A 14,965-nucleotide genomic window follows, 5' to 3' on the forward strand; every position below is an offset into this window, starting at 1 on the left:
TTTCTATCTCTCTCTTTCTTCTTCTTTTCGCAATTATATAATCATCCATCAATTAAAATCACAGAATTTCCGGGACAATCTTTTGAAACTTGAAAATCAACCGCGCATGCGCCAAATAATCAAATCTCATTGGCCGGCGAAATCTTCCCGCAGCGATATTCTTGTCCGCGATGCAGGCGAGCCAACTTGCGCAAAATGTGGACGTTTCGAATCTCCAAAGAGCGTAAGCGTTGAATTTTGAACGATCTTTGAAGAATCAACTTTCCGACCCGATAACAAATGCTTCCAAAACCTTTCCGAATCACCGCCTCGATTATCCGAGATTCTAACCTCGAAAATTCGTATCAACCGCATCGCCGGCAGAAAGAGTTTGACAGCTGAAAATTCGGGTTGGCCAGCCTGCACGAACGGCCGATACAACTCGCGCATGCGCGGTTCATTTTCAAGTATCAACAGATTTTCCCCGTATATATACACATGACTGTATATATACTTGTTGTATATAAATATACATACATCATACATTCTGAATAATGTATAAACAACATTTTGCGCTTGATTCTTTGTATCAAATTTTTCAGTTTCAGCTACCGTTGCAGATTTCAATTTTCTCGGTCGCGAAATTTCGCGTTGCAAGGTCATTCGAGAATCGGCGAATCGAAAGCTTTGTATAATCATACACGCATGAGATTCGATGTGTTTGTTGTACAGATTTAGTGGCGATGGTCGGTAATGCGGATATTTCGCGGTCTGCGGTGTGTCTTACTTTTTATTGTTCGCGTAAGCGGAATCTGTTTATTTTATTTTTATTTTTAATTTTTTGTAATATTACTATATATATATACATATATGGATATTATTTCACACTAACGATAAAAAATCGTGGTTCAACCTCAACGACTCCAATTCTTTGTAGTAAAGCTGACTGTAAAAGACGCTTGCATCTCATCGTGACGACGAAAACTGTTCAAACCAATAATGATAGTGTGACTATTAATCGACTTATTTATATACTTAATCAAATTATTGAGAATAACACATCGGCATATAATATAATAAATATACTCATATGCAGGATATGCTCAATTTTTAAACTAACGTTAAAAAGATGTCGCAGCAACTCTTTGGCATTAGATTTAAAAAACTGAAAGCACTTTTTTTTTCTTTCTTTTGTTACATCGGTGTAACCGCATAATCGTTACAAAGATTAATTTTTTCCTTTCATTTTTTCATTCTTTCTTCGATTTTTCTGGATTTGTGTACGAGTATTTTTTCGTTATTTATACTTTCGCTCTTTTTTTATTATTTGAAAAATCCTCCGCACAGCGCTGCATTCACAGTTATAAACACGGAAGTGTAATTTGTTATCATAGACGAAGGGGGGGAAAAAAAAAACACACACACACACATTGCATCAGAAAAGAAATTACAGACAAGCCGCGGAATTAATCGCAAGGATATAAAAATCGGGACGAAGGATTGTAGATAATGAAAGGATTAATATCACCCGGATTCCAATGAAACTTAGAATCAGTCGGATACCGAGATCACGGCTGATAGATCGACTTGCATGGTATATTATATGAGAATTGAAAAAAAAACAAAAAGCAAAAAACAAAAAAAAAAAAAAACAACAAACGCCGCTTGCACGCAAAGCCATGAGAAAATCTATCGGCTTACATAATTTTCTTCGTACGTAAACCTCGATATATGGGGCATTCCACGCGAACTCGGTGAACGGTTGATCGTGAAATTTTCTTTTTATCTCACCAAGGATTTTTCCTACGTTAGTACGACGACTGGAAAAGCATGCGAAAAAAATCTCTTCAAATTTCGTTCAATCTCTCGTACTTGGCCTTTTGATTTTTCAAACTCTTCTCAAAGACACCAAAATAGATTTTTCATGAAACAAGAAAGAACAAAACAAAATCCGGTTACCAAAATGAAACATTTTCACGTAAGATTTAGAGTCGGATCTTTGTCCTGTTTTTTTTTTTTTTTTTATCGTTTTTTAAATTTTCATACCTGTTAGAAATCTATTACAATAAATACCGCATCTCCGATTTGATCGCTGATTTTTTTTTTTATCGCTTCTCCGGTTCTAAAATACATTAAAGATTTTTTTCAAAATTTCACAACAAATTTGCCGACAGGTATGAAAATAGTAGAAAACGATTAAATAAGAATAGAAACAACGCGGTTAAACTCTGAATCTTTCGAGAAGATGTTTCATTTCGGAGAAAAAAATGTGTCTTTCTTCTCTTCTTGATTCATAAAAATCAATCTGAACGTTTTTGAGACGGGTTTAAAAAATCAATACAGTAAAAACGAGCGATGGAAGAAAATTGGAAATATTTTTCCAGAAGGTTTTTAGGGTTAAAATCACTTGATCAATTAAATAATCAAGTCCTATCATCTGATAGGAAAAATCCTTGGTGAAGTGTAAAAATATCATGGTCAACCGTGTTACCGAGTTGGCCCGGAATGCCCCATAGATATGCATCGCGATTAATTAGCGTCAGTATTAATTAAACACACCCGTATGCCTGTATAATAGATTATTATAAATATATCGATGATTAAATCACGGTGAATATTATACACGTATACGTATAAGTACTGCATGTAATTGTTTTCTACATGTTTTCTGTTACAGGTATGTGTATGGATATTTGTAATACTTGCTTGCCCGAGTTCAAAGCTCTGATGCAGAAAACAGGAAGTTATGGACCGAGAACGAGGCTGCAGCCCTCGGGCATCCGTTCGCCTTGGCGTCTCTACAATAACATAAATGTACATATCCACCTTGTATCTAGGATCAGTCCTAGACCAACGTCTATGGTGAGTATCTCTGCACATACATGTAACGATTAAACGCGCAAAGCAATAGTCGAAATTGGATAATAAAATTTTCTGTTTGATAATTCACCGTACAATACATATATATAGAGGGTGAGCCGAAAAAACTGACCTATCGAATCTATGGTCTTAAAGGGATCTATTTACTGAGAAAGAAAATTCTACCGTTTGGCAAAAAATTTTACAGAGCTCAATTTTAAAAGTTGTCGCTGGCCGTTTGAAATTTCCCATTTAAATAACGACGCGAAAATAATTTTTTTCATTAAAAATGCTGCAACTATTGAACCGTTTTAATCAAAAAAAATTTCAAGGCATATTCTTGCGGGGCATTAAATATATATATATATATGTATATATATATTGGGGCGAGCCAAAAAAACATACGTATAAAATTTTATATTCGTACAAGTGTGTCAGAAAAAAAAAAAAAAATTGACTCCCGAGTGTGAAAAATTGTATGAAAAATCCTCGATTGAACTTCCTCCTCAATAAATCGTCGATTTCGTCGTATTTTATAAAAAATTTTTCCTTGACATTGAAACGATGCAAGCATCGGATGATCGGATGCAAATATGCGTATAAATGAATTTTTTTGTTCGAGGAAAAATATTTCGTAAAATACTACGAAATCGATTATTCGTTGAGAAGGATTCGAGGATATTCGAGGACTGCATATTAATATCGAGAAATAAACAATGTTTATATATGTAACAAGTATCTGGGATTTACCAAATTATGAATGATCAGTATAACAGTAACAACAATAATAATACCAATAATATAAATTGCAGGAATATATATATTATATATATATATTTTTTATTTTTTTATTTTTTTTATTTTTTACCGCCAGTTATGTACCCGTTTGAGTATGTCCCCAGAGGGCTGCGTAGATCTGTGCGAGGCAAGGAAAGAGATTGATTAGTGACCATTATTATGCGGCTGAAGCCGTCTTGATATGTGGAGGAAAATTCCTCCGAGGAAAATTATTACATATATTTTTTATTCGATCAATCGCTTATGTTCAACGAACGCGTTAAACATATGTATACACGGTGTATACCGGGTGTAAAATGGTTTGAGGTAAAGAACAAAAACAAAACCAAAAAAAAAAAAAAAACGAACAAACTAGATTTTCATAGACGCGAAAATGTGGAAAGTTCGAGTAGGTACAGAAAATTGAAGATGCGTGAAAAGTCGAAACACAGAGAGTTTAAAAGACAATGTAGAACTGCGGTAAAATCGAGAATCTGTACACGATTCTGTGTTATCGAGAGGAATTCTCACGATTCGACAGTTTGGAATTCTAGCATAATCCGGGACTTTCTAATTTTTCGACTTAAAAAATTTTTAATCTTCATTTATGAAAGAAATTATCAAATCGCCGCTACGCGTCACAACAATTTGTATGAAATTTATTAATCCATACGGAACCAATAAATATCCATATTTTTCAAAAAAAAAAAAAAAAAAAACGAACTTCTCAAAATTGATTGTAAAAATATTTCAAAATAATAAATTTCTTCCCGATGTTTCGATATTTCTCATATATACATATATACATTTTATTACCACCCAGTTCAAAGTTTGTTTGTTTTTTTTTTTTTCTCTTTTTTCCTTAGATATAAAATCACACGGCCAATATTATGGAAACTCTCAACGCTGGCCTAATTCGTCGTAATAATGACATGGTTTCGAGGTTGTTTTAGGAGGTTTGCTAATCGTTCGTCGTTAACGGCATTGACCAACGATCACGGGACTCGTGGTGTTCAGGGAAAGGGAACGGAATGTCGCACTGCAATATCCACGAGCAAGTAAGTAAGTAAGTAACTTGGTCGGTTATAAGATAAACTCTGTATACAACAACCGAGTAGTATAAGCGGTGATAATTTGAATAGAAAACAAACTGCGAAAGCTTACGTCGGCGTCATCCTCGTAGTCGGATGATTACATTGGCCGACTATCGTCCGCAGACGGACGTATCTTTGTGACGAAATCCTGATTATTCCGTTTTGCGTCGATAAATCTAAACTTACACGCCGGCGAGGTACCAAAAAAAGTAGTGAATATCGCGTCTCTGCACGGCCAGCGTAATATTATTATCATCCAATTAGTCGTTCGGCAAAAAGAGAGAAAGAAAAAAAGAAAAAGAAAACAGAAAACACTGGTTGAACGAGTAAATTTAGAAGATGAACGGATGAAGGGAGAAAACTTTTTTACCGACAGTTTAAACGACGCGTCTAATTGAAGTAAAACATTTTTACATCTTTTTGTTATTCTTCGTTTCTTGTTCCCTTTTCGACGCGTTTTAAAAAAAATGTATACATGTGTAGATACGCGCCGATGATATCACTGTGTAATATCGCGGAGGTATGTAATGTAACGAATTTGCGAAACGGTCCTGCACGCTGCAGTTTCGCTCTCTGCGAAATGACAAACAAACAAGCGACGAAATCGGTCAAGCTAGAGAAGTAAAAGAGAAAGAGAAAAAAATATATATATATGTATATGTGTGTGTGTGAAAATAAATAAATAACAAAAAGTAAGTAGAACGAAGAAGAGTAATAAATTTTTAACGAAGCTCTATGTAATATAATTGGCATGGGAGACAACAAATCTGTGCACCCACATTCGGCGACGGCGTCTCTGCATAATTTAAAATCTCAAGGATGAGATGTCCGGGCTGCTCTCTTGATGTATATTTACTTACTTTTTTTTTTCTCTTCTAATTTTTAATCGCGAACAATGTCCGACGCTGATTGAAATTATCATATACCTGCTGTATGTTCATCGATGAAAATTATCTTGCGATGTTTGTTAAAGCTTGATGAATTTGTTAAAGTTTGATGAATGAAAGAGGGGAAAAAAAATAATAATAATAATAACGGTGGGATTTTTCGGAGTCGATACGATTGTTTATTGAAATTTTGTTTAACGATCAGGTATTAGGCACCAAAAGTAAACAAGTAGACGGATACGCGTCTATGGTCTATACACGTGCATATGTTTAATACGTAGATGAAGATGGCTCTTATCTGTGAAAAGTCGTTAATATTATGTAAGATCGATAATTGGAAAGATAAACATTGTACGATATTGTGTGAGTGTAAATTTGTATACAGAAAAATAAGTGCTTGAATCGCATATGTATTATTATTATTATTATTATTATTATTATTATTATTATTATTATATGTATACATGTGTTGGGGGGAAGAAATAAATGAAAAATTATCCGGACCGAGGATTCTAGGAAAATTATTTCGGTGTATAAAGTAATAACACCTGCACTTAGAGTCAAGGTGATGTTTGTCGTCCGTGATTAACTAATCGAAAACAGAGATAGAATAATAACGAAAACTTCATAACCGATTCCCTTTGAATGACGTGATCACGTGTAAAGTATGTATAAAAAATAAAAAAAAAAAAAAAAAAAGTTTCCATCGCGATGCTTGTACGGAACGTAAAATAGAGAAAAATAATAGTATTTCTTTCGTATTCTTGTGATCGTTAATACCCAGTTCGAAGCCTGCGGTATCTACCACAGAGGCATAAAGATTCACAGAAATAAAGAAGGACAGAAGATAATATGCAAGGCGTTAATTATTCGAATGGGTTTCTTCAAAGCTCGAATCGTTTAATTATCGTGTTTTCCTTGTAAGTGGAAAAAATTACTTTGCAACAAAGGTACAAAATTTATCACACGCTACGAGACTCGATTAATGAATAGAATTATGAATTATCGTACAGTAAATATACAAGTACAAGTTTCTGCTTCAATTGATATACATATATATATACTCGTATATATATATATATATATATATATATATATATATATATATATATATATATATATATATATATAAGAACGAATGTTACAGAAATACTCGACCTACTAAATCCCCGGATCTCACCTCGAATTTTTCCAATAGATTTTAGGCTTTCCCCGAGTCAATAATCCCGCCTTTCAAATCCTGAAAAATTCCCGCTCACTGATAGACGAGCCTCGGCCGATCACTCGTCGTGAAAAGTCGATCGTTCCTTACCAAATCATCGGAAACGTGAAATTATCACCCGGAAAGCAACATGGCGTCCGAGCGTCAGCTGATCGCTGTCGGGGCGCCATGTTTGAAATGATATTTCGGGGATATTTGCGACGACAATTTGAACGGATCGAGATTCGGTCGGCTAGCTCTGCCAAAAAAATAAACGATAAACAAAAAAAAAGAAAAAATATATATATATATATATGTATATGTATAAAAAAAAATAACACCTCCCAAAATAAAAAAAATTAAAAAGAAGAATTCACACCCGCATTCGAATCCGAGACTGTGAACGCGTTTAAACGCCTCACGCGCACGGCGTTCTATCATTCCGGAATCGCGAGGTCCGTGCATCATCCCCCCACTAGGTCGTTTGGCCGTCAGAAACCACAGAGGAGAAGGTGTCGCGGACTCGGTAAATACGAGGACTCGAGACAGGAGAGGCTCATACCGGACTCTGTTCGCGGTTAGTTGTGGTGCGTCGATCGAGAGAGAGAGAGAGAGAGAGAGAGAGTGCGGTTTTATTACACCCTCGCAGACTGACATTGATCGGTAAACGAAAAGGAAGGGAAAAGAATCCGACGAAAAAAACGTTGAAAAGAAAAGAAAAAAAAAAAAAAAAAACAGACACCAGAGCAAGGTTTTTTTTCGTTTAGGATTAATTTATTATTTTTTTTGTTTTATTATACCCCGCCCCCGACCCCCGCCTCCGCCGACAAAGTTCCATTTCGAACTGTACCTTCTTCGTTCGTACAAAGTTGTTGAAAAATTTCGGAGACGCGAGTGCGGAACTGTAGCTGGGGTTTTTTTTTTTTTTGTTTTTTTCTTACTTTCGTCCAATGACACGATCTGACTCGGCGTTAACGATTACATTATTACACACGTACGCCGATCGGTGAAATTCTAAACATAATTGCAATAATAACGATAATCGTAAGAACAACTGCGAATTAAAATTGGATCACATAATATACAAATCGTGGTGAGAAATTAAATTTGTTGTAAAAAGAAATAAAAGAGAAAAGGGAGAAGGATCAAAGAAATAAGTATCGGCCAAGTTTTTTTTTTTTTCTTCTTCTAAATAAACAAATCAACAAATAACGGCGCCAAATGTTTTTAGTGTAGAAAAAAAAAAACAAAAAACTTAACCAATCAACGAAGCATCATGTTGCACGAGCGTTACAACGGAATGAACAGGATAACACATATTTGGTGAGTTGAATTCTGTGTGTTGTACGTAGAATAAAAGATTTGAAAACATATAACAGACGGATTATTAATTATACTTTATTTCTTGTATTGCTCAATATTACGTACAGTTTCTTCTTCATCGATCCGTTTATCATTTTGCATTCGTAACGATATTCATATTTAGTGTATTATATATGTGCAATAATAACTGTCTCATTTTCGTCCCTGGATATACATAAATAGAAGACAATTAGTCCTGTAATAGAGTCTACAGATTGAAATAGCTAAGAATCATTGATAATTGATACACATTGTTATGCATGTATAAAAATGTTATGTGTGTATGTATATATATGTGTGTATATATATATGTATATACAGTAGCGGAAACAGTACTGAACGTTTTCGTAATGCGAAAAGAAATTCGCGAGATGAAAACGAAACTGAAATTCCCTTTCGCGATCAGCGGTGCGTGCCGGCTCTGTGTGTAATATAATAATATGGCACTCGCTCACGATCAGACTTAACATGTATACCGGTCCAGACTAGTCTGATCTATAATAATTAAAGTCCGAGTGCGTTTTGAGCTGCTGAAACAGATCTCACTGTCGATAATCACCTTCCTGAAACCGAATCACTTTCCAAAGAAATTCCAAGAGCGGTATGATTATGCGCGGTTGGACGTAACGCAATATGGGATTCATTAAAATTTTTATTATATCGATAACACTTTTGTTTATCCGTATATCCAGAAATCGATCGTGTTTGTTTTTTACAAATTTATTGATTGTTTTTTTTTTTTTTTGCGTTTTTTGGCTCGATTTTTCATTTCCGTCACAGTTTCGTTCGATAGATTATTATTGTTATGTATGCAGATACGTATTATGTTATGTGAGTGAAAATCCAACGCGAAAGTGACGAGTATATATATTTATATATGTATGTATATAGGTTGCTTGTTACGCGGTGTATAAAACAGATTTCGTCGAATCAATTAGCACCGGGCGTGACGGAACTGCAGTTGGATTTAGTGAAAATATCGGGATTGTAAATGATAGAGAGCTCGGTTTGTAAAATCCATTTATTATTATAATACGCCTCTAACGGTGAAATCGAATTCGAGAGTTATAATATTAAGTTTGTACAGGGATTATACACACACACATACACACACACACATACACGCACAGAGATACTTAGACCTGTATTTATTATAACAAACTGCCGACAAACTACCGACACCAAGTCCAAAAGTATATTGATCCGTACTATGTGCATCACTGTTTATATATTATACATATTATTTATATATTGTTCGTGAAGCCTGAATTTTTGTAGAATTCTATGCCTGTATAAACGTATATGATACGTTTATTGTTAAAAAAAAAATGAAATATTTTTTATTTTTTCAAAATTCGAGTCGAAAATATTGTTCGAAATGACGAAAAAGGAATGCTGTACAAGTTTCAGCTTCTTAATATTAATATTTAGAGGTGTCTCGTCGGGATTTTCTATTTCATTTTTTCATATATTTACTCTTTCAAAAGTTATTCAATATCAAAGATCAACATTTTTGAAAATAAAAAAACCGTCAATTTTTTTTGATACAGTCCAATGAACATGTAAATTATCAAATAATATGAAACAGGTTTAAAGATATGAATGAAGAAAAAAAAAAAAAAAAAAAATGTAGATACAAAAAAAGGAACATTTTTTTTCAACATTGCGTACAAATTGTTATTCAAAACGATAATCTTTTCCTAGGTGTGTATATAGATATGCGTGCAATGATTGAAGATCGCTCAAACTGTATAATAAAACGGTAAAATATTGTCAGAGGCCAAAGGTGCCTACAATAATTGTATAACCCGTCCTACGAGACAATAACATTATACATACCTATCTATATTACAATTCATGATTTATACGCCGTTTCTGCAGCCGCTGGAACAGCTTGTGAATTTTAATCTTCTCGCGTATGTTTGCAAGAAAGCGCAAGGGCGATTAAAAACCTGCCCCGAGGATATTTTCGCGCAAATTTATAATAGTGTATATTGTAATAAAAGTACGTATGCGCGTTGAACACGTGGATAAAAAAACTTCTTTATCGATTAACAGTTGTACATCTTAAATGCCTGACCTGACGTGCAACGATATATTTTTGTATTTTTGTACGGAAAATATGAACAATATAATAATGATAATGGCAATGTTAACAACAGAAACGGAGGTGAGAAATTTGGGACGTGGCGAATTTAACGTCGACGAAAATTACACCGATTCGTCGCGGTGTGTAAACTTGAAGGAAAACCGGAGAAAGAAAAAAATGCATTACATGTTACAGCACGCAATGATTAAACGGTGTGACGAAGGAAATTTGCTTCTGCGAACATGACGCGAGTTTGACGATGACTATTTGTGACATCGAAGTAGCTTTTCGATTATTAAATACGTTTCCGTAGAAAGAAATAACGAAAGAGAGAAGGAAGAAGAATGAAAAAAAAGAAAAGAAAAGAGAAACGAAAGGAAAACAACCGGTCGATAAATACTTTCACGCACGGATTTGTAAAATTATAAGGCGGGGTCTTGTTGACATTTTCTATTGCACAATAATAATAACAATAATAACAACACGACGATGATTATTTCACAGCGAAAGTAAAAACTCATTTTTATTCACGGCGTTGGGATAACGTGTACAAATAAAAAAAAAATAAAAAAAATTTACAACGAATAGATCATAATTGATGTTGGTAACGTTATCGCAACGATTCGTGCCGCTGAAGAATCGTTTTTTCGAAATTTTTGAATTGTCCGAAATTCGGCAAACCGTGATAAAACAAAATACACTCATATTTCGAAATCTTAGTTCGTTGAAACTCATTTTGTAAGATTAGGAAAATGGTGTTTTTTTTTTTATTTGTTGCTCCCAACGTTTCGTTACTACGATAACGTCACTAATTTCAATCCGGTACGAATATCGTCTGTGCACGAGGTACCAACTAGACAAACACGATAAATCCATCCACCTTCTCCTTTTCTATATTCATATAAGGTATTACAATATACGTATAGGTATAGCTCTTGTGCCTGACCTATCACGACTTTAAATTATTGTTTCGGGCTAGAAAATACACGCGTGTAATAAATCGGCGATCATCGAATAACTTTGCCATTCCAGCGATGTAACAAAGTCTTTTATTCTGTCGATATTTTATTTATTTATTTATTTTTTTATTTTTTTGTCTCCAATCGTATGCGCTTTAGTCCTATTTCTGTTTCTTTCAATTGGTTTTAATTTTTTTTTTTATTTTCGAACCTCGCTCCGGAAAAGTCGGTCTCCATTGTCGTCATATTTCATCATGTATATACTTATAATGCGTTTGTGCGTATAATGTTATTGCCTCTCGGCACGCGACGCGAAGTTATAAATGGACGTTGAAAAGAAGAGAGTTTTAAAAAAAAAAAATAAAGAAATTAAAAAATCACAATCGAAAGAAAGAAACGAAATATGAAAAAACGAAAGAAAGATGAAATAAAAATGGAAATGACCTCAAAACTGCAGAGATGCTAAAAGAGACCTCGAAACTTCGACTCGATTTAAGGAGATGCACAATTACCTGCACAGACCGCGCTTTACCAATTATTAGGTAATTGACGGTGCGCATTTACGGTTTACTGGTATACGTATGATATAAAGAAAACGACGACGATCGCGTCAAGGTATCAGCAGAATGGATTTATAAATATGGAGTCAAGGCGAACGACTCGCGGCGACATATCGAAGATCGTTCGAAATTTTTTGAACCACCTTTACACGTTATTTTAACTTTCTTGTTTCGATTTGTTTGTTCGTTTTTTTTCGTTTTCTATTTCTTTTTTATTTCTTCATCATCATCGTCGTCGTCATCATCATCATCATCATCATCATCCTCTTCAAACCGTTTCGTCACCGCAGTCATGCCTGTGGAATTAACAGCTCATCTTCGGACGTATCATTCCACTCTGACTTTATGATGATCTTGCCGCACAAACGTGGCGACATTAATCGTCCTTCATTATATAAATACTTGATGTACGAGTTGAGGCGGTTGAATACAGTGGAGTAATATGTGCAGCAAGTGCGTGGTATTTATTATGCTGCGAGAGAAAGATGGTGAAAGATAGAGAGAGCGAGAGAGGGAGAGAGAGAGAGAGTCGATCACTCACTCATTGTCGGGCAGACGCACGGATACATAGAAAAGTGAGGTTATTACAGCGAGGAAGAAATTTTATCGAGAAGGGTCTCGCCGCTGAGATTTTAGTTTTTTACCATTGAAACGAATTAACAGATTTCAATGTAGTAAAGCAAGACTGCGTACATATTTTTCTCCCGAACACTTCGTCGCCTTCCTTTCAACGTGCCTTTAGGCTTAGTTTTTTTCTTTCTTTCTTTCTTTCTTTCTTTTATTTCTTGTATTTCGTTCCATGGATTTAATGGTTCTTCGCGAACACGGAAGAAAAACGAGACTCATAAATCATTTCTATTTCTCCGCGATGCTCGAGTCCAAGTTTCAACGCTATATTTTCTCTACATTCTTTTCTTTTCATTCTTTATATTCAATTAATTCTTCGATAACTCATTGCCAGTAATTAAACGACCAAAGATAACAATCAAAGTCAAGTTTTTAACTGAACGAGGCAGAGACTTGGTGACTTTAGGAACGCAACGTGCGCTTTGAACGTTCCGAAATGATCTCAAGATGGCGCCGCGTGCGCTCGTGACGTCATAAGTGCAGCGGCGAATCGCTGGTCGACCTCGAGTCGTCATTTGATTCGGGATTAAATATCGTGAAAAAATATACATAACAATAATACATGAATCATTTTTTACTGTATTCGAATAAATTTACAGTGACAAAGGGAATTCGAAATTTTAAATTTATCAAATCCTTCTTAATCTTATTATTTTCATTCATATCATATCAAACGATTCGTTTTAATAACTGTGTATCACACAAATACGTATACGTATATATATACCGGGACAATCTGTTGAAACTTGAAAATGAACCGCGCATGCGTGAGTTTTATCGGCTGTTCGTGCAGGCTGGCCATCCCAAGTTTCAGCGGTTAATCTATTTCTGCCGGCGATGTGATCGATACGAATTTTCGAGGTTAGAATCTCGAATAATCGAGGCGGTGACTCGGAAAGGTTTGGGAAGCATTTGTTATCGTGTCGGAAAGTTGATTCTTCAAAGAACGGTCGGAATTCAACGCTTACGCTCTTTGAAAATTCGAAACGTCCACATTTTGCGTAAGTTGGCCCGCCTGCATCGCGGACAAGAATATCGCTGCGGGAAGATTTCGCCGAGCAATGAGATTTAATTGTTTGGCGCATGCGCGGTTGATTTTCATCTTTCAAGATATTGTCCCGGTATTTACCTGTATAACGAACTCTAACGAAACGAAGTTTGTTACAAGCCGCGAGCGAACGGATCTCCCGTAACGATCGGGATCACCAGACTACTTTCACCTGCTGCTGAGGATTTCCTCGCATTAGAGATATGTATGTCTAATATATGTATAATACATTGAAAAAAGACTATGTGTGTGTGTGTGTATACATATGCTCGAGACTCAGTTGCCTCAGGCAATAATGTTCAGAAATTTATTTCTCATTCATGTTTTTCATTCCTTATTCTTGTTTGTTTCATTTTCCTTCTTTATGCGCGCGTGTATATATGTATATATATATATATACATACCATTTTTATACTCGTATTACATGCTTCTTTCTCTCTCTTCGCTTTATTAGAGAATATATCGCTTTAATTAACGTTAAACTTGTATCGATAAGACAAGTACAAAGAAAACTACTCATATACACGGATACAAATACATCTCATTCCCGTGCAGCATTTTAACATAATACATCGTCTTTTTGCGTTACCGTAGGTTTTTCCCCCCGTCTTTGAGACTTTCCTTTCTTGTTTCCATTTCGTTTTTTTTTGTTTTTTTTTTTTTTTTTTTTGTTTTTGCTCCTTTCAAGACAAACATAAAACAAACAAAAAAAAAAAAATTGAAAGATGGCGATGACGACGGCGGTGGTGGCGGTGGTGATGGTCCTTGTGTCAAAAGATTTCTCCACGGTTCCGATGGCCCGCTATGTATGTACATACATACATTATATATACCTCACGGCCCACCAACTGACCCACTGACACTGTATACCAAAAACTCGAAACTCTGTGCACGTATGCATATGCATCGAAGACGCACACACACATACACACACATATATGTGCGTGTACATACAAAGTCTCGAAATATCATTCGGGCACGGACCGATTAAATTCTTATACCTACCTTTCGGCCGAAAATCTTGGCGGTAAACCGTGACCCTGGCTTTCTTGGTATGCGGATCTCTGCATCGGTACACGGTTCAATACTTTCGCATTAAATATCTGTACGGTATGGTCGTGTTGTAAGGTATCGCATTCTGGCCGGCGCGTCGAGAGGAATTCATGAGCAATGCCTTATTATAGATATTTAATACACGCTCGACGATCTAACGGGCTTTCTTTTTAATCTTTCTTTTTTCTTTTTCTTTCTCTTCGCTTTCTTCGCTGGAGAAGATTTAGTTTGTCGCGACTGTTGGAGAGAAGTTCAGACCGAATATCGAATGTAAGGATGACCGGGTGAATTTTGACTTGAAAATAAAATCGCGTTGCGAAAGTTATTGTATAATATATATATATATATATATATATATATATATATATGAAGGTATGATGTATGCAGGCGATCGTGAAATGAAAAAATATATTCGTATACTTGGTACTTCGAAATCGATTTATTATAATTTTAAAACGTGTCGAAACTCC

General features: G+C 35.2%; 1 protein-coding gene across 2 annotated transcripts in view; it reads left to right on the plus strand.

The window, feature by feature from the left end:
• Positions 1 to 2,683: 2,683 nt before the first annotated feature.
• The window catches only part of LOC107218115 (peroxidasin homolog pxn-2), a 37,668-nt gene continuing 25,386 nt past the window's right edge, over positions 2,684 to 14,965 (plus strand). The window contains exons 1-2 of one of the 2 annotated variants that reach the window (XM_046731760.1): positions 2,684 to 2,841; positions 4,569 to 4,673. In XM_046731760.1, the coding sequence (XP_046587716.1) occupies positions 2,792 to 2,841; positions 4,569 to 4,673 (155 nt within the window). In that variant the 5' untranslated portion in view covers positions 2,684 to 2,791. Of the gene's footprint in view, positions 2,842 to 4,568; positions 4,674 to 7,339; positions 8,121 to 14,965 lie in introns of those variants that run through there. The other variant, XM_015655876.2, reaches the window with a different exon arrangement.

The sequence above is a fragment of the Neodiprion lecontei genome, chromosome 2 (assembly GCF_021901455.1).
Source record: "Neodiprion lecontei isolate iyNeoLeco1 chromosome 2, iyNeoLeco1.1, whole genome shotgun sequence".
NCBI lineage: Eukaryota > Metazoa > Arthropoda > Insecta > Hymenoptera > Diprionidae > Neodiprion > Neodiprion lecontei.